Source organism: Anolis sagrei, chromosome 6 (genome assembly GCF_037176765.1).
Source record: "Anolis sagrei isolate rAnoSag1 chromosome 6, rAnoSag1.mat, whole genome shotgun sequence".
Taxonomy (NCBI): domain Eukaryota; kingdom Metazoa; phylum Chordata; class Lepidosauria; order Squamata; family Dactyloidae; genus Anolis; species Anolis sagrei.
The window spans coordinates 8790372-8814498 of record NC_090026.1 but is presented as its reverse complement, the minus strand read 5'-3'; the positions used below and the strand labels follow the sequence as shown (position 1 = coordinate 8814498).

The 24127-nt window shown below is 43.5% G+C and overlaps 1 protein-coding gene across 1 annotated transcript; it reads left to right on the top strand.

Annotated features, from left to right (window-relative positions):
- The first annotated feature begins 846 nt into the window (after nucleotides 1-846).
- On the top strand, nucleotides 847-22606 carry NGDN (neuroguidin). Its single transcript, XM_067469746.1, has 11 exons — nucleotides 847-948; nucleotides 1854-1913; nucleotides 5142-5213; nucleotides 7288-7425; nucleotides 9780-9864; nucleotides 9966-10018; nucleotides 11463-11583; nucleotides 13228-13396; nucleotides 16174-16330; nucleotides 20958-21018; nucleotides 22459-22606. The coding sequence occupies exons 1-11, from the start codon at nucleotides 895-897 to the stop codon at nucleotides 22476-22478; spliced, it is 990 nt and encodes a 329-aa protein (XP_067325847.1). The 5' UTR covers nucleotides 847-894; the 3' UTR covers nucleotides 22479-22606.
- Nucleotides 22607-24127: the final 1521 nt, after the last annotated feature.

Sequence of the window (24127 nt, the reverse complement as noted above, 5' to 3'; positions counted from 1 at the left end):
CATCATCATTCATTATTATTATCATCATCATCCTTATTTACAAAATTAGCAGCCTCTGGACTCAGATATCTTCCAACCACGTGATTCTGAATACTTTTATCAATGCAAGATGCTGGAAAAGGGTAGAGAGGCTGCTGATTGGTTAAAATGTTCCCTGTCTGGCCAATTGACAGCTCTGATTGGTTCCTCAGATGCAGGCTAAGGCAATGCTAAGTAAAGTAAAGGTTGTCCCCTGACATTAAGTCCAGTCATGTCTGACTCTGGGGTGTGGTGCTCATCTCCATTTCTAAGCCGAAGAGCCAGCGTTGTCCGTAGACACCTCCAAGGTCATGTGGCCGGCATGACTGCATGGAGCGCCGTTACCTTCCCGCCGGAGCGGTACCTATTGATCTACTCACATTTGCATGTTTTCGAACTGCTAGGTTGGCAGAAGCTAGGGCTGACAGCGGAAGCTCACGCCGCTCCCCGGAATCGAACCTGCGACCTTTCAATCAACAAGCTCAGCAGCTCAGTGCTTTAACCCACTGCGCCACCAGGGGCTCGCAACCTCTTTAATACTATATCACTTTTCCTGCTTCTGATTGGTCGCTAAATATGACAGGCAACCCTAACGCGTGATCTCATTGGTCAAAGCCTCGCTCCAGGAGGCGGGAGCTTAGATGCTATTGGTTCTCAGCCAAAGGACTGGCACGCCGCCACAAAAAGGGGCGGAAGCAGACCAGGAACCTTTCCACCGCAGGCTGCCCGTGATTGGCTGAAGCGGCTTCGGCGAGGAGCAAGGCTTTCAACGATTGGTCTGGACTTGCCGCTGCTGAGACGCGATTGGTCCAAATGTCAAGAAAAGGCGGGCCTTGCTTTTCAGCCGGTGGAGGCTCTCTCCACGTGAGGGCATTCATGGAGGCCATGGCAGGGAGTGAGACTACATTGGCTGGAACTCTGGATTTGAGGGTGAGGGTGCTCCTGAGCATGTGTAGAGTGCATTCCCTTCTTTACTGCAAGTGGCTCAGAACTGGGATTATTGGGGATTATACAATATGATTATTATTATATGATTATTATATGATTATTATATATTATATTATATATATTATTATATGATTATTAATTATGGGTGTTATTGTTGTCATGTTTGTTTATGTCTATGTCCTTCTTTTCCCCACAATTGGGACTCAAAGTGCTGAAAATTTTAAATGATACAAAGGGGTATTGTAGTTCTCAAAGGTCTTTAGGCTTCTCAACCAAAAAGTGTTGGTTCCTCACCAAACTATGACTCCCAGGATTGCATAGCATTGAGCCAAAGCAGTTAAAGTGGGACCAAACTGCATTAATTCTACAGTGTGGATGCATCTTGGATCTATTCAGTGTCTTAGAGGCTTGGGTGAGCAGATCTGAACATAAAAATATAAATAAAAGTATTGGACATTGGAACACCTTTGTGAGCGCTCATTTTCGGGGTTCCCCTGCCTCTCCTGTTGCTTCAGACCACTTTTTCCATCAGCCCACTTTGGTTGGGATGTTTACTTTTAAGCTCTTTTTTGTATTTATATTTGAATTATTGTATGTTTATATTTAAGCTTTTTTATTGTATTTCTATTTGAATTACTTCTAAGCTTCTTATTGTATTTTTATTCGACTTATTATCTCATGTTTTATTATTGTATGTTTAAATTAATATGTAAATTGTTTAAAGTCATATGTTATGTTTATTATTATGTCTGTAATGCGGCATTGTATGCCATGGATTGTAAGCCACCTTGAGTCCCCCACTGGGGTGAGAAGGGTGGGGTATAAATGTAGTATATTAATAATAATAATAAAAACATTTCCTATCTCTGTTTTCTTCCATGCTACAGGAAAGAGTGGAAGCAGACCTGCCTGCAGCACTGGGCTTATTGAAGTCTCTCCAAGAGCAGGTAAGAAACAATAATAATAATAATAATAATAATTTATTACCCGCTTCTCCTGATGGTCGGGTACAACAAAGTCAAATTACATTGATAAAATAAATTACGTTGATATGTTAAGCCGTTTTGAATCTGGTTTGCTGTGAGTTTTCCGGGCTGTCTGGCCATGTTCCAGAAGCATTCTCTCCTGACGTTTCTCCCACATCTATAGCAGGCATCCCCAGAGGTTGCGAGGTCTTTTGGAAACTAGGCAAGTGGGGTTTATATATCTGTGGAATAATGTCCAGGGTGGGAGAAAGAACTCTTGTCTGCTTGAGGCAGGTGTGAATGTTGCAATTGGCCACTGTGATTAGCATTGAAAAGCCTTGCAGCTTAAAAGCCTGGCTGCTTCCTGCACTGGGGAGTCCTTTGTTAGCTGGCCCTCATAGTTCCTTGTCTGAAATTCCCCTGGTTTCTAAGTATTGTTCTTTATTTACTGTCCTGATTTTAGAGTTTTAAAAAATATTATAACGTAATACAATATAATAATGATAATTTATTTATTTATGACAGTTATATGCCACCCTTCTCACCCCAAAAGGGAACTCAGAGCGGCTTAAAAGGTATATATACATACCATATTATATTATTAGCATAGTACAATATCAGCATTAAACATTGCTATATTGCACCATACCACTATATCGTAATATTATTAGTAATATTACATGAAATATAAATATATAATTATAATATTATTAGCATTATATTGCATTACAATATAATATTATAAATATTATATGCATATACAATATATTATATTATAATATTATATTATAATATTATATTTTATATTACATTTAATATTACTACTAATATCACAATATAATGGTATAGTACAATATTGTTGTTGTTCGTTCGTTCAGTCGTCTCCGACTCTTCGTGACCTCGTGGACCAGCCCACGCCAGAGCTCCCTGTCGGCCGTCACCACCCCCAGCTCCTTCAAGGTCAGTCCAGTCACTTCAAGGATGCCATCCATCCATCTTGCCCTAGGTCGGCCCCTCTTCCTTTTGCCTTCCACTTTCCCCAGCATAATTGTTTTCTCTAGGCTTTGCTGTCTCCTCATGATGTGGCCAAAGTACTTCAACTTTGTCTCTAGTATCCTTCCTTCCAGTGAGCAGACGGGTTTTATTTCCTGGAGGATGGACTGGTTGGATCTTCTCGCAGTCCAAGGCACTCTCAGCACTTTCCTCCAGCACCACAGCTCAAAAGCATCGATCTTCCTTCGCTCAGCCTTCCCTATGGTCCAGCTCTCACATCCGTAGGTTACTACAGGGAATACCATGGCTTTGACTAGGCGGATCTTTGTTGCCAGTCTGATGTCTCTACTCTTTACTATTTTATCGAGACTGGACATTGCTCTCCTCCCAAGAAGTAAGCGTCTTCTGATTTCCTGGCCACAGTCTGCATCTGCAGTAATCTTCGCACCTAGAAATACAAAGTCTGTCACGGCCTCCACATTTTCTCCCTCTATTTTCCAGTTGTCAATCATTCTTGTTGCCATAATCTTGGTTTTTTTGACGTTCAGCTGCAACCCGGCTTTTGCGCTTTCTTCTTTCACCTTGATTAGAAGGCTCCTCAGCTCCTCCTCGCTTTCGGCCATCAGAGTGGTGTCATCTGCATATCTGAGGTTGTTAATGTTTCTTCCAGCAATTTTCACCCCAGCTTTGCATTCATCAAGCCCCGCACATCGCATGATGTGTTCTGCATACAAGTTAAAAAGGTTGGGTGAGAGGATGCAGCCTTGCCGTACGCCTTTCCCAATCTTGAACCAGTCTGTTGTTCCGTGGTCAGTTCTTACTGTTGCGACTTGGTCCTTGTACAGATTCCTCAGGAGAGAGACAAGGTGGCTTGGTATGCCCATCCCACCAAGAACTTGCCACAATTTATTATGATCCACACAGTCAAAGGCTTTAGAATAGTCAATGAAGCAGAAGTAGATGTTTTTCTGAAACTCCCTGCCTTTCTCCATTATCCAGCGGATATTGGCAATCTGGTCTCTCGTTCCTCTGCCTTTTCTAAACCCAGCTTGAACATCTGGCAACTCTCGCTCCATGTATTGCTGGAGTCTTCCTTGCAGGATCTTGAGCATTACCGTACTGGCATGAGAAATAAGGGCCACTGTACGGAAGTTGGAGCAGTCTTTCGCATTTCCCTTTTTTGGTATGGGGATGTAAGTTGATTTTTTCCAGTCTGATGGCCATTCTTGTGTTTTCCATATTTGCTGGCATATGGCATGCATCACCTTGACAGCATCATCTTTTAAGATTTTAAACAGTTCAGCTGGGATCCCGTCGTCTCCTGCTGCCTTGTTGTTAGCAATGCTTCTTAAGGCCCATTCAACCTCACTCCTCAGGATGTCTGGTATAGTACAATATAGTAATGTATAATACTGATATTGTGCTATGCTAATAATATAATATATATATTGTGTGTGTGTGTGTGTGTGTGTGTGTGTATATATATATATATATATATATATATATATATATGTCTTGTAAGCCGCTCTGAGTCACCTTTGTGGTAAGAAGGGTGGAATATAAATGCCATAAATAAATAAATAAAATAATACTGGTAGCCAGGTTTTGTTCATTTTAATGGTTTCCTCCTTTTTGTTGAAATTATCTCCTTCGGGAGAGATAATACAATATAATACTAGTAATAATTATTCAATATTATAATTATAATTATATATTTACATTACATGTAATATTACTAATAATATTACAATATAATGGTATAGTGCAATATAGTAATATATACTGACTATGCCAATAATTTAATATATTGTATGAAAATATATATTGTAAGCCGCTCTGAGTCCTTTTGGGGTGAGAAGGGCGGCATATAAATGCCGCAAGCAAATAAATAAATAAATAAAGCAGGGAATAATAATAGCAACACAAATATATAAATATCGCTGAACCCATTGTCCATTTTGTAATTGGTTGAAGGACTGAAGTAGTTTGAGTGTTGGGCTACAACTCTTGAGACCCGGGTTCGAATCCCTGCTTGACTGTGAAACCCACAAAGTCACATTCTCTCAGCCTCAGAAGCCTATTCTGAACAAAGCTTGCCAAGGAACCCCCACCATAGGGTCGGCATAGGTCAGAAATGACTTGAAGGCACACAATAGCCACAGAGTTCCTGTCCATTCCTCTTCTAAGAGCTTCTTTCTTCCCCTCACTTTAATATAGGTTATTGCGGTGACCCGTCATGTCCAGGGTCTGGCACAGAAAGTACGGGCAGGGAACTACCCCACCGAGAAGGTAAGTTGTTCAAGAAGATATGGATGAAGCTGAATTAGAATCCGTTTTGTTTACAGTGCAGTTAAAGCATTTTGATGTTACCTTAACTGCCATAGCTTCAGTCTAGGGAAACCTGAGAATTGTAATGTGCTTCAAGGAAATGAATTAGTAGTTTTGTTTCAGAGATTTCTAAGTACCTGACTGGGATAGAACTCCTCTCTTAGGGCCCTTCCAGATGGGTCCTATATCCTAGGATCTGATTAGATCCTGTATCCCAGGATCTGATCCCAGGTTTTCTGCTTTAAACTGGATTATATGAGTCCACACTACCAAATAATCTGGGATAAACAAAATTTGGGATCAGATCCTGGGATACAGGGCCTGTCTGGAAGGGCCCTTTGTTGGACCCATAGTTTTGATTCCTGGGCTCTTGTTTCTTACTTTTCCCCAAAGGTCACTCCTTGGATCACATACCTGGCCTTAAGGTAGCTTTGGACATGTGGATGCACCGGTTAGTGGGTTCATTGTGGTCAAGCGTGGGTCACTTAATCTTGTACATGATTCAGTTAAAATATGGGCACCACAATTGATATTGAGAAGCTGGAATGTGTCTAGAGGAGGGTGACTAAGATGATCAAGGGTCTGGAGAACAAGCCCTATGAGGAGCGGCTTAAGGAGCTGCGCATGTTTAGCCTGAAGAAGAGAAGGCTGAGAGGAGATATGATAGCCATGTATAAATATGTGAGAGGAAGCCACAGGGAGGAGGGAGCAAGCTTGTTTTCTGCTTCCTTGGAGACTAGGACGCGGAACAATGACCTTAAGGTAGCCCTGGACATATGGATGCACTGGTCAGTGGGTTCATTGTGGTCAAGCATGGGTCACTTGTCCTTGTACATGATTCAGTTAAAATATGGGCACCACAATTGATATTGAGAAGCTAGAATGTGTCCAGAGGAGGGTGACTAAAATGATCAAGGGTCTGGAGAACAAGCCCTATGAGGAGCGGCTTAAGGAGCTGGACATGTTTAGCCTGAAGAAGAGAAGGCTGAGAGGAGATATGATAGCCATGTATAAATATGTGAGAGGAAGCCACAGGGAGGAAGGAGCAAGCTTGTTTTCTGCTTCCTTGGAGACTAGGACGCGGAACAATGGCTTCAAACTACAAGAGAGGAGATTCCATCTGAACATGAGGAAGAACTTCCTGACTGTGAGAGCTGTTCAGCAGTGGAACTCTCTGCCCTGGAGTGTGGTGGAGGCTCCTTCTTTGGAAGCTTTTAAACAGAGGCTGGATGGCCATCTGTCGGGGGTGATTTGAATGCAATATTCCTGCTTTTTGGCAGAATGGGGTTGGACTGGATGGCCCATGAGGTTTCTTCCAACTCTATGATTCTATATGCAAACAGGAAAGTAGATAATATAAATCAGGCATGGGCAAACTTCGGCCCTCCAGGTGTTTTGGACTTCGACTCCCATAATTCAGGAATTGTGGGAGTTGAAGTTCAAAACACCTGGAGGGCCCAAGTTTGCCCGTGCCTGATATACATTATTAAAACATACTTATGGTACAATACTACTGTCTGTGGGGCTTGGCACCCATGGTTTTAGTTATCTACACCTGAAAAAAGACTATACGTATTCCTTCTATTCTAAGCAACCATCAATAGGATGCGGATCAATGGCTTCAAACTACAAGAAAGGAGATTCCATCTGAACATGAGGAAGAACTTCCTGACTGTGAGAGCTGTTCAGCAGTGGAACTCTCTGCCCTGGAGTGTGGTGGAGGCTCCTTCTTTGGAAGCTTTGAAACAGAGGCTGGATGGCCATCTGTCAGGGGTGCTTTGAATGCAATATTCCTGCTTCTTGGCAGAATGGGGTTGGACTGGATGGCCCAGGAGGTCTCTTCCAACTCTTTGATTCTAATTGTAAGACGCACATTAGTTCCAGTACCACCGACCGACAAAAAAAGCTTATGTGTAAAGAAAGCACCTGTGATAATGAGACACAGCCATGTTTAGAGATGTCTTATGGTTTTGTGGGTTCTGCCATTACTATATTTCCTCTCAAATTGATAGGCTTCACTTTTCCCAACCCTCAGGGTCTCAGTTTCTTGGAGGTGAAGGACCAGCTGCTGCTTCTCTACCTCCAAGATCTGTCTCATCTCATCCTGGAGAAAACATCTGGACGCTCCGTGGCTGAACATCCTGCATTGCTACGTTTGGTGGAAACCCGAACAGTGAGTAGTTTAGCTGGGGAGGGGGTTCAGGTTGGGATTTTGTTATCATTTTTACAGTGGGGTAGAATGGAGGTTCTACACAGACACAGACCAGTTAGATATGATCTCACTAACATTCCTAGCGAATATACAGTGGAAGTGAAGAACAGATTTGAAGGACTAGATTTAGTAAACAGAGTCCCAGAAGAACTATGGACAGAAGTCCGCAACATTGTTCAGGAGGCGGCAACAAAGTACGTTCCAAAGAAAAAGAAAACCAAGAAGGCAAAATGGTTGTCTGCTGAGACACTGGAAGTAGCCCAAGAAAGGAGGAAAGCAAAAGGAAACAGTGAAAAGGGGAGATATGCCCAGTTAAATGCGCAATTCCAGAGGTTAGCCAGAAGAGATAAGGAACTATTTTTAAATAAGCAATGCATGGAAGTGGAAGAAGACAACAGAATAGGAAGGACAAGAGACCTCTTCCAGAAAATTAGAAACATTGGAGGTAAATTTCAGGCAAAAATTGGTATGATAAGAAACAAAGATGGCAGGGACCTAACAGAAGCTGAAGAGATCAAGAGAAGGTGGCGAGACTATACAGAAGATCTGTATAGGAAGGATAACAATATCGAGGATAGCTTTGACGGTGTGGTGAATGAATTAGAACCAGACATCCTGAGGAGTGAGGTTGAATGGGCCTTAAGAAGCATTGCTAACAACAAGGCAGCAGGAGATGATGGGATCCCAGCTGAACTGTTTAAAATCTTAAAAGATGATGCTGTCAAGGTGATGCATGCCATTTGCCAGCAAATATGGAAAACACAAGAATGGCCATCAGACTGGAAAAAATCAACTTATATCCCCATACCAAAAAAGGGAAATGCGAAGGACTGCTCCAACTTCCGTACAGTGGCCCTTATTTCTCATGCCAGTAAGGTAATGCTCAAGATCCTGCAAGGAAGACTCCAGCAATACATGGAGCGAGAGTTGCCAGATGTTCAAGCTGGGTTTAGAAAAGGCAGAGGAACCAGAGACCAGATTGCCAATATCCGCTGGATAATGGAGAAAGGCAGGGAGTTTCAGAAAAACATCTACTTCTGCTTCATTGACTATTCTAAAGCCTTTGACTGTGTGGATCATAATAAATTGTGGCAAGTTCTTAGTGGGATGGGCATACCAAGCCACCTTGTCTCTCTCCTGAGGAATCTGTACAAGGACCAAGTAGCAACAGTCAGAACTGACCACGGAACAACAGACTGGTTCAAGATTGGGAAAGGCGTACGGCAAGGCTGCATACTCTCACCCAACCTTTTTAACTTGTATGCAGAACACATCATGCGATGCGCGCGGCTGGATGAATGCAAAGCTGGGGTGAAAATTGCTGGAAGAAACATTAACAACCTCAGATATGCAGATGACACCACTCTGATGGCCGAAAGCGAGGAGGAGCTGAGGAGCCTTCTAATCAAGGTGAAAGAAGAAAGCGCAAAAGCCGGGTTGCAGCTAAACGTCAAAAAAACCAAGATTATGGCAACAAGAATGATTGACAACTGGAAAATAGAGGGAGAAACCGTGGAGGCCGTGACAGACTTTGTATTTCTAGGTGCAAAGATTACTGCAGATGCAGACTGTAGCCAGGAAATCAGAAGACGCTTACTTCTTGGGAGGAGAGCAATGTTCAGTCTCGATAAAATAGTGAAGAGTAGAGACATCAGACTGGCAACAAAGATCCGCCTAGTCAAAGCCATGGTATTCCCTGTAGTAACCTACGGATGTGAGAGCTGGACCTTAGGGAAGGCTGAGCGAAGGAAGATCGATGCTTTTGAGCTGTGGTGTTGGAGGAAAGTGCTGAGAGTCCCTTGGACTGCGAGAAGATCCAACCAGTCCATCCTCCAGGAAATAAAGCCCGACTGCTCACTGGAGGGAAAGATACTAGAGACAAAGTTGAAGTACTTTGGCCACATCATGAGGAGACAGGAAAGCCTAGAGAAGACAATGATGCTGGGGAAAGTGGAAGGCAAAAGGAAGAGGGGCCGACCAAGGGCAAGATGGATGGATGGCATCCTTGAAGTGACTGGACTGACCTTGAGGGAGCTGGGGGTGGTAACGGCCGACAGGGAGATCTGGCGTAGGCTGGTCCATGAGGTCACGAAGAGTCGGAGACGACTGAACGAATGAACAACAACAAAGAATGGAGGTAGGAGGACCATCACAAATGACCATGGCTGGATCTGCAGGGACTGTAGGTCAGTGACAGTGCATGTGTTGCACAATTTATAAGTCCTATATTTTATCGCGGGCATATTCAAATAAAAACACAGCTGGCCCAAAGAAAGCAGATCTGAAATTTTGTCTTCTTTTCTATCTTTTGACAGGTCTTGGAGAAGATGCGGCCCATTGACCAGAAGTTGAAGTACCAAGTGGACAAACTGGTGAAGGCAGCTGTGACAGGAGCTTTGAGTGAGTTGTGTGGATGGTCTCAAATGGTGTAAAGGCTCCAATTTGGGGCATTAAGAAGGTGTAATTCAATCTCCCCCTCTGGGGTAATGTTCTCGTTCCAGGCGAAAACGACCCATTGAGGTTCAAGCCTAATCCAAGCAACCTGATGAGCAAGGTATGGACCAAAATGGGGGTGATTCTGGTACAAGAGCAAGAGCTTCTGATGTCCTTGAGCCTGGATTAGTATCTTTGCAAGGGAATGTTCCAATGTCAATTTCTCTGAATTAGGAGTCCGGATGATGGGAAATGCAGTCTAAACTGTGGGTCCCAACCCCAAATGAGGTCCCCTTAGCTCATTGTTGGGAGTAAAAAAAACTGTAGTAGTAAAAGGCATCCCAATATCACTTGTTTACATACATTTTTTTAGCAACAACATGCAGAAAATGTTTGAGCATTATTCCACAAAAAAATAAAATCTGCCTATTTAGCAAGCCTTGCAAATGACGATTTATTATCAGTAAATATTTGATTTGTGTGTCTGTTTTAGGTACCTAAATACCTGGGGTCACATCAGAATTTCTCAGGTGGAATGGGCTTGTGAGTGGAAAAAGTTTAAGAAGCTCTAGTCTGAGATTCTTATGTATTTATATCAACTATTTATACCCTTCTTGCACAGTGAGTTAAAGCTCTGAGCTGCTGAACTTGCTGACCGAAAGGTTGCAGGTTCGAATCCGAGGAGCAGCATGAGCTCTCACTGTTAGGCCCAGCTTCTACCAACCTAGCAGTTCAAAAACATGCAAATATGAGTAGATCAATAGGTCCCGCTCCGGCAGGAAGGTAACAGTGCTCCATGCAGTCGTGCTGCCCACATGACCTTGGAGGTGTCTACGGACAATGCCGGCTGTTCGGTTTAGAAATTGAGATTAGCATCAACCCCCTGAGTCAGGCTTAATCTTAGGGGAAAACCTTTACCTTGATATCTTAAGTTCTCAGGGCATGTTCAATAAACCAAAGCTGACTGGTGTAGGAGTGACTTGAAAAACTGCAAGTCACTTTTTGTGTGAGAGAATTGGGTGTCTGCAAGGACGTTGTCCAGGGGATACACAGATGTTTTACCATCCTGTGGGAGGCTTCTCCCTTGCCCTCGCATGGGGAGCTGGAGCTGACAGACAGGAGCTCACCCCGCTCCCCGGATTCGAACCACCGACCTTTCGGTCAGCAATCCTGCTGGCACAAGGGTTTAACTCGTTGCATCACCAAGAGCTCCTAGAAGGGTGTATTAAAAATAAGCTTAAAATGCTATGAAACAATTTATTAGGTTAAAAAGAGAGAGATTGAAACATGATTGAGATTGTTATCATATAGCGTACATCTATACTGTAGAAACTAAAGCAGTTTGAAACCCGTGCCATGGCTCAATGCTGTAGCGTCATGGAAGTTGTAGTTTTATCAGGCCTTGCCATACTATACTTCCCACGATCTCATAGTATTGAGCCATGGCAGTTCAAATGGTGTTAAACTGCATTAATTCTACAATGTAGGTATATCCCTAGCCTTCCCTGGTTTACTATTTGAAGTGATACTTGGAAATTATAGCACTATTCTTGACTTACTCACAGCTCAGCGATTCAGAGGAGGAAGATGGAGAAGCTGCTGATGGTGCAAAGAGTTCGGCAAAAGGGACATCAAAAGGAGGGAGCAGGAAATATGTCCCACCTCGCCTGGTGCCTGTACATTACAGTATGTAAAGTACTTGAATTCTGAGTTGACCAGTATTAATAATGGGAAGTGGTAGTTCAAGTTGAGCATCCCTTATTGGAAAATCAGAAATGTCCCAAAATTGTCCATGGAATAGCTAAGAAAGTGACACGTTTGCTTTCTGACTCTTCACAATACACACACGGGTTTGTGCACAGCAATATTACAAATGTTGTGTTTAAAATTATCTTCAGGCTTGGTATTGAAGATGTCTATTTATTTATTTCCTGTATTTACATCCCACCCTTCTCACTCCGAAAGGGGACTCAGGGCGGCCTAACAAAAGCATCATACGATTCTAGCATCAGAAAAACAACCACAGTACAATCAAAATATTAAAAATTTAAACAATTAATTAAGACACATCTGTTAAAATCAAAATCCAAAAACCAGTCTGGGTCAATTCATTGCCATAAGTTGTGTGATCTTCTTCCACTTGCTGCTCACTGATCAAACGCTTGGTCCCATCACCAGGTCTTGATTTTCCTTTTAAAAGACGAGAGGGAGGTGGCCAATCTGATATCATTAGGGAGGGCATTCCATAGGCGGGGGGCCACTGCTGAGAAGGCCCTGTCCCCCCTCCCCATCAACCGTGGTGGGATTGAAAGCAGGGCCTCTCCTGAAGATCTTAAACTTCGTGATGGTTCATGGCAGGAGATACGTTCGGACAGGTAGTCTGGGTCAGAACCATTTAGGGCAGTGGTTCTCAACCTGGGGTCCCCAGATGTTTTTGGCCTTCAACTCCCAGAAATCCTAACAGTTGGTAAATTGGCTGGGATTTCTGGGAGTTGTAGGCCAAAAACATCTGGGACCCCAGGTTGAGAACCACTGGTTTAGGGCTTTAAAGGTTAAAACCAGCACTTTGAATTGTGCTCGGAAGCTGATCGGTAGCCAGTGGAGTCGGCGTAACAAAGGAGTTGTATGTTCCCTGTACGTCGCTCCGGTGAACAACCTGGCTGCCGATCGTTGGATTAGTTGAAGCTTCCAGGCAGTCTTCAAAGGCAGCCCCATGTAGAGTGCTTTGCAGTAGTCTATTCGGGATGTAACAAGAGCATGGACCACCGTGGCCAAGTCAGACTTCTCAAGGAACGGGCGTAGCTGGCGCACAAGTTTTAAATGTGCAAAAACTCTCCTGGTTACTACCGAGACCTGGGGTTCCAGGCTCAGCGATGAAACGTAAATGAATTTAAAATTCAGACCTGGGTCCCAGCTCCACGAAATCTCATTGATGTACATATATGCCAATACAGATTTTCCAAAAATACAACCCAAAGACTTCTGATCCTAAGCACTTCACATAAAGGAGGTATTCTTAGGCTGTGTGTATAAGATGTCTATTAAACACAAATGAATTTCATATGCAAACTTGGGTTCCAACTCCAAGATATATCTCATTTATGTACGTATCTTTCAAAAAAGCTATTCCAACATCCATAAAAGTTCTGGTTGAGATCTTTTGGATTTCAACTCCCACAATTCCTAACATCCTACCAGCTGTTAGGAATTGTGGGACTTGAAGTCCAAAACACCTGGAAGGCCAAAATTTGCCTATGCCTGGTGTAGATGCAGGGGAAGGTTTATTTGTCCTGCTGATAACAATGCTCTGTTGCTGTTTCTCTGTGCCAGATGAAACAGAGGTGGAGCGAGAAAAGAAGATGCTGGAGCAGGCAAAGAAAAAAGCTCTCAGCAGCTCTATCATCCGGGAGTTGAAAGAGCAATACTCTGACGCCCCCGAGGAGATCCGAGAAGGACGCTTTGCTCACTCCTCCAAGCAGAGTCGAGAGGATGAACACCGGTTAGTAGGTTTATGAGTGTGTCTATGTAGTCCTAGATATAAGAAGGAAAGGGGATTGAGAGCCTCATCATAAGCAGAGGAATGCTGGGAACTGGACAAAGAGCAAGCCTGGGAAAGCCTTCACACGACACAATTTATTTATTACTAGCTGTACCCGCCACGCGTTGCTGTGGCCAACCTTCCCTCCCTCTTTCATAGAATCATAGAATCAAAGAGTTGGGAAGAAACCTCCTGGGCCATCCAGTCCAACCCCCTGCCAAGAAGCAGGAATATTGCATTCAAATCACCCCTGACAGATGGTCATCCATCCTCTGCTTAAAAGCTTCCAATGAAGGAGCCTCCACCACACTCCGGGGCAGAGAGTTCCACTGCTGAACGGCTCTCACAGTCAGGAAGTTCTTCCTAATGTTCAGATGGAATCTCCTCTCTTGTAGTTTGAAGCCATTGTTCCGCATCCTAGTCTCCAAGGAAGCAGAAAACAAGCTTGCTCCCTCCTCCCTGTGGCTTCCTCTCACATATTTATACACGGCTATCATATCTCCTCTCAGCCTTCTCTTCTTCAGGCTAAACATGCCCAGTTCCCTAAGCCGCTCCTCATAGGGCTTGTTCTCCAGACCCTTGATCATTTTAGTCGCCCTCCTCTGGACACATTCCAGCTTGTCAATATCTCTCTTGAATTGTGGTGCCCAGAATTGGACACAATATTCCAGGTGTGGTCTAACCAAAGCAGAATAGAGGGGTAGCATTACTTCCTTAGATCTAGACACTATGCTCCTATTGATGCAGGCCAAAATCCCATTGGCTTTCTCTCCTTTCTTTCTCTCCATCTTTCCTTCCTTCCCTCTTTTCCTTTCCCTTCTTCTTTCTTCCTTCTCTACCTGTTTCTTTTCTCGCTTCCTTTGCTCTTTGGTTCCATCCTTCCTTGTCTCTTTCCTTCCCTCCCTCTCTCTTTCTCTCTTTCGTTCCTTCTCTTCTTCCTTCCCTCTTTTTTATTTCCTTCTCTCCTTCCTCCCTTCTTTCCCTTTTTCTCTCCCTCCTTCTCTCCTTCCTTCCTTCTGTGTATGTGTCTTGTGTGTGTATATGCGCTTGTGTTGTAATGTATTTTTTGGGTTTTTTAAGTCCCTTCTGCTGTGTTTTTCAGTGTTTTTATGAGTGATGGTCACTTGTTGGCCTGATAGGTGCCTTGTGTACAAATTTGGTGTCTATTTCTCCAGTGGTTTTTGAGTTATGTTAATCCCACAAACGAACATTGCATTTTTATTTATATAGATTATTTATTTACGACATTTATATGTCGCCCTTCTCACCCCGAAGAGGACTCAGAGCGGCTTACAAGATATATAACAATGACTGTTAGTTGTCAACATTTTCTGTAGTTTTATTTTGTTTACTTTCTTTGGACGTAGATTAGATGAACCTAAAGATTCCTAGATATAATACCACTGTTGGGCAAGTGGGGTTATTAACAGTAGACCCTCCTCATAAATGTACAGCAGAGTAACTTATTAGCAGCATTGTGTCCCAGCACCAGTAGTCCAAAGTGATAAAAAGAACGAAAACACACAGGAATGTTATCTCTTTTTTAGGAGGCTTTTCATTATAGCAAAATAATACGGTTGCACTATTTACAAAAACAAGGTTTCCATAACATGAACAAAGTTATTGATGCTTCCACGCTGGACTTCTTTCTCATGCAGATAAATATCTTCACTCTCACAGAGTCTCTTCTCACACCGAACTTACACAGGAGCTTCACACAATAGCTTTTACACACAGCAGCCTTCACACACTGGAGCTTCACATGAGGCTTTCAACCTGAGGCTTCCTCACTGAAGGTTCTCACACCAGGCCTTCTCAAACTGAGGCCTGCCTCACACTGAGGGATCTCTCAGACTGATGCCTCATACGCTGAGGTGAACTAACACTGAGGCCTTCTCATACTGAGGCCTGCCTCACACTGAGAACTCTCTCAGACTGATGCCTCAAACAGAGGTGAACTAACACTAAGGCCTGGCTCACACTGAGGGTTCTCTCAGACTGATTCCTCATACACTGAAGTGAACTAATACTGAGGCCTTCTCATACTGAGGCCTGCCTCACACTGAGGGCTCTCTCAGACTGATGCCTCTTACACGGAGGTGAACTAACACTGAGGCCTTCTCAAACTGAGGCCTGCCTCACACTGAGGGCTCTCTCAGACTGATGCCTCACACTGAGGGCTCTCAGATTGATGCCTCATACACTGAGGTGAACTAACACTGAGGCCTTCTCATACTGAGGCCTGCCTCACACTGAGAACTCTCTCAGACTGATGCCTCATTCACTGAGGTGAACTAATACTGAAGCCTTCTCATACTGAGGCCTGCCTCACACTGAGAACTTTCTCAGACTGATGCCTCATACACTGAGGTGAATTAACACTGAGGCGTTCTCATACTGAGGCCTGCCTCACACTGAGGGCTCTCTCAGACTGATGCCTCATACACTGAGGTGAACTAACACTGAGGCCTTCTCATACTGAGGCCTACTAACACAGAGAAGCCCTTTTATCACAGAGACCTTTTACAGACTGAGGGCTACCAAGCTACAGGCACACCTGCTAATAGAGAACTACAGCTTTTGCTGAGTCATTGCATCCATTTAACCCTTTCAGTGCTTGACTCATATTTCTGCATTAAAATACCTAGTTAATTTTTAATATTTGATGGTAACCTTAGACGTGTCTAAGGGTGTGAGTAATGGTTCTCTTCCCATCCTCCCCTGGCTTCTTTGTTTAGAACCAACTATGAAGAGAGCATGATGATACGTCTGAATATGACCCGGAAGGAGAAGGCTCATCGGAGGCGACAGGGTGCCTTGAGTTCCCAGCTGAGCTCTCTTACCTACTTTGGAGACATCAGTGCATTGACTGGAGCCACAGCCCCATTGGGAGAGGTAAGTCTTCTCAGGACAATGGGCTTCAGTTAGTGGCAATAACATTTTGTCAGCGGGCTAGATGGTGAGGCTGTCCATAGATCTGATTGCATACAAGTGTTCTTCCAACGAAAAGAAGCAGGAAGTGAGAATGCAAACCATGGGGTAGCAACTTGTCATTGTGTGCTTTCAAGTAATTTGCCTTGGCAGTCCTAAGGGGAACCTTTCATAGTTTTTTCTTACAAAATCTGTTCAGAAGATTGTTATTGTCTTCCTCTGGGCTGAGCGAGTGTGACTTACTCAACGTCACCCACTGAATTTCATGCACAAGAAGGTATTTGAACCCTGGTCTCGAGAATCGTAGTCCAATGCTCAAACCAATGCACTATGGAGTCATGCAAACTATCAACAATGCTCCCAATTCCAGAAGTGACCAGAAGTCCCATTTCTAGTTTTAAAAACAGTTTTAAAAAATTATAAACAATGCAGAATTGCTACTCCTGGAGACGTCTTAGTAGTGAAAAAAAGTGTAAGGGAGCAGGTTTGCCAGTAAGAATTGATACTGAAGCTATTGAACTTGTTCCTGGATTGTTTCGTGGCAACATTGTGCCCCAAGTGGTTTCTTGATCTGTGTTGTTGAAGGCTTTCATGGCCGGAATCACTGGGTTGCTGTGAGTTTTTCAAGCTGTATGGCCATGTTCCAGAAGCATTATTTCCTGACGTCTCTCTGAGGATGCCTGCCATAGATGTGGGTGAAACGTCAGGAGAGAATGCTTCTGGAACATGGTCATACAGCCCAGAACACTCACAACAGCCTGGATTCTTGATCTACTCGTGGTCTTCTGGGAAGGTACCAAATATTTGGTTTCATTAAAGGAAATGCTGGAAACAGGTATGGTGTTCCTTGCCCCCCATACCTGAGGATGCTCAGGCCCTGGCATCTGCCCCAAGGTACAAGGGGTGTTCATTAAAGATTTCCCCTGACCCACTTCCTGAGGACTGAGAGCAGTGAAACTTAGCACAGTTATGAATCCTCTCTCATTAGTGCGACCTAAGGACAGTCACTTTTCTCATCTTTTTAAGCAACTGTAAACACCTCACTTGTAGAAGTTGACAAGTTGCTCCAAAAGCCACATTGTGACTTTGGAAATCAGAGTCTCATCATCTGAAAAATGCTTGCTCTTCAAAAATTATTTCATTGTTGGAAAGAGGTGGAAGTCCGATGGTGCGAGATCAGGTGAATAAGGGGAATGTGGTCAAATTTCAAAGCTATAGGAGCATGCTTTTTCCATTTGGGCAACAGGTGAGTTGTGAACTGGTGCATTGTCTTGCAGAAGGTGGACAATGTGAGCATGCCACATTGTCTCTTGATTTTGATAGCCTCTGGCAATTTCCATCGCAGTGAAGCATAGTGTGTCCCAGTGATCGGGGTACCCTTGGCTACGATCAATACTACTCTGTGCTGGTCCCAAAATACTCTGAGCATGACCTTGCCTGCTGAGAGTTGGGCATGTCTCTTCTTTGGAGGCGGTGAGTCTTGATGCTTCCATTGCATTGACTGGACTTTAGTCTCAGGATCATAGTAATTGACCCAGCTTTCATCCTGTGTAATCAGTCTGTTGAGAATGTCCTCCTGGTTTCCATGGCACGTCATTGTCAATAGAGCCTGAGAGCATTCAACTCCTTCCTGCTTCTGGAAAGGTGTGAGCAGCCAGGAGACCCAGCGAGCTTATGCATGTGAAGATGGTCTTGGATGATTTTTTTCACGGATCCCACACTAATCTTGACATTTTGGGCTAGGTGGAGAATGGTTACCCAGTGATTTTCCAAAATGGTGATCTCCACTTGCTGGATGGTGGGTTCATCAATAGCAGAGTGGGGTCACCCCTAGAATTGGAGCTGTTTCCACCAAAGTCCCACCACATTTGAATGTGATGCTCTGAATGTGATTTTCCTGCTTCTTGGCAGGAGGTTGGACTGGATGGCCCACGAAGTCTCTTCCAACTCTATGATTCTATGAAGACACCAGTTCTTGACTATGCCATATGATGGGGAATCCTCACCATAAACCTCTTTCATCTCATCAAAGGTCTCCTTTGGTGTGTGGCCTTTCAAGTAAAGCAACTTGAGGACTGCTTTGTATTCCACTGGGTCCATTCTCAAACCTCACTCCACTTCAGCACCTGTAAAATCAAGACCGTTATCAGTTCAGAGTTGTAAATTGGCACGTAACCTATAGAGACTTATATGATTACACATGTGCAGTTTCAGTGTCCTGTGATAAATAGAAGTGGGTCAGGAAATCTTTAATGTACACCCTTCATACCACACACTGGTGCTGGATCTGCTTCTTTTGTTGACTTCTGCTGCTGCCAAGTCTCCCCAGATGTTGGAAGTGAGAGTTGGATGCATTCCAGAAGATCTCGTAAGCTCGTGCAGAATGCTGAGGAGGTCTTTTTATGACTCCTTGTTAACTCAACATTTTCGCTGCTTCTCCACAAAATCATTGACTCAAGACAAGCTGGTTTTACGTGAAAGGTGAACGCCCTCTGTTAAACTTACCGGTTTGCCCCATTGGTCCCTCAAAACATATTTTGAATGCTGCTGGTCTTCCAGAAATGGTTCCGAACGCTCTTGTTTGATTTTGCGATGATCAAAAATGACCCCTTTCTCTTACTATCAGAAAACTGGGTCGTAAATGTTACTTTCAATTTTCAAACAAAACCATATGAGATGAGATTTTGTGGGGGATAAAAGGCCTTGGTTTTAGCTAGACCCAGGCATCTTCCAGCACATACTGAAGTAGTTTTATTTGTCTTGTCAGGGCAACCAGTCAATTATATTACATTTCTAACAGAACAAAGCAAACAAACAGACAAAATACAAAATTTGTGAGTTTCGTAGTTGATTAAATGTCCTTTGAGCAGTATCTGGCCACTTGGAGTGCCTCTGGTGTTGCCGCAAGGAGGTCCTCCATGGTGCATGTGGCAGGGCTCAGGTTGCATTGCAGCAGGTGGTCTGTAATTTGCTCCACTCCACATTCGCATGTCGAGGATTCCACTTTGTAGCCCCATTTCTTGAGGTTGGCTCTGCATCTCGTGGTGCAGTCTGTCCAGCGCCTTCCAAGTCGCCCAGTCCTCTGTGTGCCCAGGGGGGAGCCTCTCATTTGGTATCAGCCATTGATTGAGGTTCTGGGTTTGGGTCTGCCACTTTTGGACTCTCACTTGCTGAGGTGTTCCAGCGAGTGTCTCCGTAGATCTTAGAAAACTATTTCTAGATTTAAGTCATTGACGTGCTGGCTGATACCCAAACAGGGGATGGGTTGGAGATGTCTCTGCCTCGGTCTTTTCACTATTGGCTGCTACTTCCCGGCTGATGTCAGGTGGTGCAATACCGGCTAAGCAGTGTAATTTCTCCAGTGATGTAGGGCGCAGACACCCCGTGATAATGCGGCATGTCTCATTAAGAGCCACATCCACTGTTTGAATGTGGTGAGATGTGTTCCACACTGGGCATGCATACTCAGCAGCAGAGTAGCATAGCGCAAGGGCAGATGTCTTCTACTGAAGTAGTTGTAATGTAGAGGTCATTGGTTTCCATCAATAATGAGAGTAGATAACATGGCATCACAAGCCAGCCAGCAAGCAGGAGTCTGTGTACAGACTTCTCTCTACGTTTGCTGCAAAAGTTTAAAAAACCCCACAAAAACTGGATTTCTGTGTGTTTTCCGGGCTGTACGGCCATGTTCCAGAAGCATTTTCTCCTGACATTCATCTGCATTTATGGCAGGCATCCTCAGAGGTTGTGAGCTGTGTTGAAACTATGCAAGAGGGGTTTGTATAGCTGTGGAAAGTCCAGGGTGGAAGAAAGCAGGTGTGAATGTTTCAATTGGCCACCTTAATTAGCATTGATTAGCCTTTCAGTTTCAAGGTATACAAAGATACATATACCCCATTTGCCTTGTTTTCAACATACCTCACAACCTCTGAGGAGGACTGCCACAGATGGAGGTGAAATGTCAGGAGAAAATCCTTATGGAACATGGCCATACAGCCTGGAAAACTCACAGCAACCCAGTGATTCTGGCCATGAAAGCCTTTGACAACACACCTGGGAAAATGCTTCTGTAGGACCCTCTACATCTTTCAGTGTTATGCTATGATAATCTTCCACTAACCGTTGACTGTAGAACAAGCCTGGGCAGCTGGTAGGTTGTTGGGAATTATGGGAGTTTTAAGTCCAAAACACTTGGAAGAAGGCCAAAGTTTGCTCGTGTATGCTGTAGAATCGAGCTGAAGGACCTAGAGGTGTTCTCTCTAGGAATCTCAAAGCCTTTCTATAGTCAACTTCCAAGAGTCACCATGGAAAACCTAGAGATTCCTAGAGAAAACATAATAATCATATCTGCAAAATTAAAACCTCAAATGTAGAGGGCTAACTGTGTATGTATCCTGGTTAGTCAGATATGTAACTGCAGTTAGTAAATGTAGTAAGTCAGCTTTGTTGGGGGGGGGGGGGGGGAAGCAAAAATACACACTGGATAACATTTTAAAAGCCATTTTCCCTAAATACATAGCTCTGTGCAGCTTGTGTCTCACTTCCCTTTTAAAAATTTATTTCCTTTCCTGTCCTTTTCTTGCTTTTTTAGGATTCAGGCCCTTTAAAGAAGAGGAAGAAGGCTGGTACAAAACAGGGGAAGAAGAAAAAAGGTAAGTCCTGGTGGAAAGGTGTTGTCGGTCATCTCTCTTTCTTGTTTTCTGCTGGCCTCGAAACTATGATGCAGAACAATGGCTTCAAACTACAGGAAAGAAAGGAGATTCCACCTGAACATGAGGAAGAACTTCCTGACTGGGAGAGAGAGCTGTTCAGCAGTGGAACTCTTTGCCCCAGAGTGTGGTGGAGGCTCCTTCTTTGGAGACTTTTAAGCAGATGCTTAATGGCCATCTGTCAGGAGTGCTTTGAATTCAACTTTCTTGCTTCTTGGCAAAATGGGGTTGGACTGAATGGCCCACAAGGCCTCTTCCAGTTCTATGATTTTATGATTCACAAAGCTCAATCCATCCTAGTCCATACAGAGAGATAAAATGAAGACTGTAGTCGGGAGTCTTATAAACCCACCACACATTCAAAACCAGTGCGCATAGAAGAAGACTACAATTCTATTCCCAAGACATAAAATATATGATCTTTCCAAGACATCATTATTTTCCACATACATGAATATTTTTTTAGTAGTAGAATGGTGTCACGTTGCCAGAGCTCTACCTTATGTAGGTAGAGATTAACCAAACTCCCAGTTTTATCAAACAGTGTAATTAAAACAGCACTTACTTGCTGGCTGTTTTTATAGTCCAAAATATAAAACACAAAGATAGTACGCAGCTACAGAATAAACAAAAACTGATAGCAAAAATAACTTTGTAGTCAAAAGGGTCCTGTCCAATGGTCAAATGCCGAGAGTTCAATAAACAAAGTCCAGGGATCAAGAGTTTATATCATAGTCAAAAGCCAGTCCAAAGGTTCAAGGTTCCAGGATTCCAAAATTACTGGAGACAGGTCAGGATACCGAAAAATCCAACAGACCTGGGGGAAAAACCAGCAGCATCCACCACCAAAATGCAACAAATACTTTGTATTGTTGAAGGCTTTCATGGCCAGAATCAGTGGGTTGTTGGCTATATGGCCATGTTCTAGAGGCATATTTTCTCCTGACGTTTCGCCTGCATCTATGGCAAGCATCCTCAGAGGTAGTGAAACCTCACTACCTCTGAGGATGCTTGCCATAGATGCAGGTGATTACCAAACGCTCTAGAACTAATACTCACGTTAACCCTTCCATCACCAACCATCAACTGCAGAACATATGGCAAGTGGTTAATTTTGTAAGAAGCCCAGTCCAAAAACAGGGCTGTTGTCTCATGCACTCCTCACATCCACATCCTCTTGACTCCAATGACCCACTTGCCCCATTTGAAAAATCCTCATCGATTGCTGATCTGTAGTGTGTTGAGATCTTGACTTTGCGAACGCCAGTTTTTCAGAGGCATCCGGCATCATGAGAATTGCACATACTCTTCCTGATTCTGACCTCTCTTCTCCATTTGCTCATGTTCTTTCCTTTCTCAAACCTTCTCCCTTTCTCCTTCCAGGTTTCCACAAGCGGCGGTAACCTCCCTGCACCTCGGGACTGACCTCTGCCAATCCCCCAGATCCTTGGATATACACTCGACATATGAGATAGCGGGGGCAAAAGATCTGATAACAATAAATCTATGGTGGCACCTTTTCCTCTCAAAATTTGTTGAGTTTCCTTTCTCCTTCTCCTTGCTACTGGTCAGTTTCTGTCACGTTGCCAGGGCTCTGCCTTATTTAGCTAGAGATGAACCAAACTCCCAGTTTTATCAAACAGTTTAATTAAAACAGCACTTACTTGCTGGCTGTTTTAATAGACCAAAATATAAAACAAAGATAGCACTCAGCCACGGAATAAACAAAAACTGATAGGAAAAGCTACACCGTAGTCAAAGGGTCCAGTCCATTGGTCAAACGCCGAGAGTTCAATAAACATAGTCCAAGGATCAAGAGTCTATACCAGGGGTCCTCAAACTAAGGCCCGCGGGCCAGATGCGGCCCTCTAAGGTCATTTACCCGGCCCTTACTCAGGGTCAACCTAAATCTGTAACGACTTGAAAGCACACAACAACAACAACAATCTTATCTCATCAGCCAAAAGCAGGCCCACACTTCCCATTGAAATGCTAATAAGTTTAAATTTGTTTAAATTGTTTTTCATTTTAATTATTGTATTTTGAAAGTGTTTTTGCAGTACAAATAAGATATGTGCAGTGTGCACTGGAATTCATTCATTTTTTTTTCAAATTATAATCCGGCCCTCCAACAGTTTGAGGGACTGTGACCTGGCCCTCTGTTTAAAAAGTTTGAGGACCCCTGGTCTATACCATATCCAAAAGCCAGTCCAAAGGTTCAAGGTTCCAGAGTTCCTAGAGTTAGGTCAGGATACCGAAAATCCAACAGGCATGGGGGGAAAACCAGCAGCATCCACCACCAAAATATGACAATACTTTTCTCCCAAAGATCAGTCCCAAGGTTAGCTCCTTAAATCCAGTAACACCCAGCTGAAACCTAACCCCTGCATACCTCAACCCTTAATTGCTTTTACCTGTAAACTGTTACTTACAAACTACTCAGCCCTTTAGAACCAAGACTTACATAAACCCTTCCATCACCAACTGCCAGGTCTACCATCATCAACTATGGAACATATGACAGTTTCAGTGGAAGGAGGGTGCTTAATCCTCCCTACTTTTCTTAATAATAATAATAATAATAATAATAATAATATAATTTTATTTTTATACCCTGCTACCATCTCCCCAAGGGGACTTGGGGCTGCTTACATGGGGACAAGCCCAAATCACAATAAAAACAACAGCATTAAAATCAATAAATAAAAACATTTTGTTTTTGAGCGCTGCTTCCAAAAACGGGGCCTTTCTGAATGAGTTGTTTCGTTTAGGGCTGGGCAACCACGGAAAAATTTGTTTCTAAACTCGATTCGTTTTTAGGGGGTTTTTGCGTTTCGATTTTTAAAAGAATTCCAAAATTTTTCTTTAAAAAAGTTCGAAATTTTGGAAATTACGAAACAATTACGAAACAATTACGAATCGATTCGTTAATGGCAGACGCAACCGCGCAATACGCTAAAAAGCCCTCCAAATGGGACAGGGGGAACTTCTGAAGCTTCCCTCTCCCTCTGTTGTTGACTGTTGGTGTGATAATTATATATTTTTTTTCACT

Excerpts from the sequence above, each read along its gene's own strand:
- NGDN (XM_067469746.1), top strand. The coding sequence starts at position 895 with ATGGAGGCCATGGCAGGGAGTGAGACTACATTGGCTGGAACTCTGGAT. Across the intron at positions 10,019-11,462 it reads CAAGCAACCTGATGAGCAAG|CTCAGCGATTCAGAGGAGGA; the intron begins GTATGGACCAAA and ends ACTTACTCACAG. Across the intron at positions 13,397-16,173 it reads AGTCGAGAGGATGAACACCG|AACCAACTATGAAGAGAGCA; the intron begins GTTAGTAGGTTT and ends TTCTTTGTTTAG.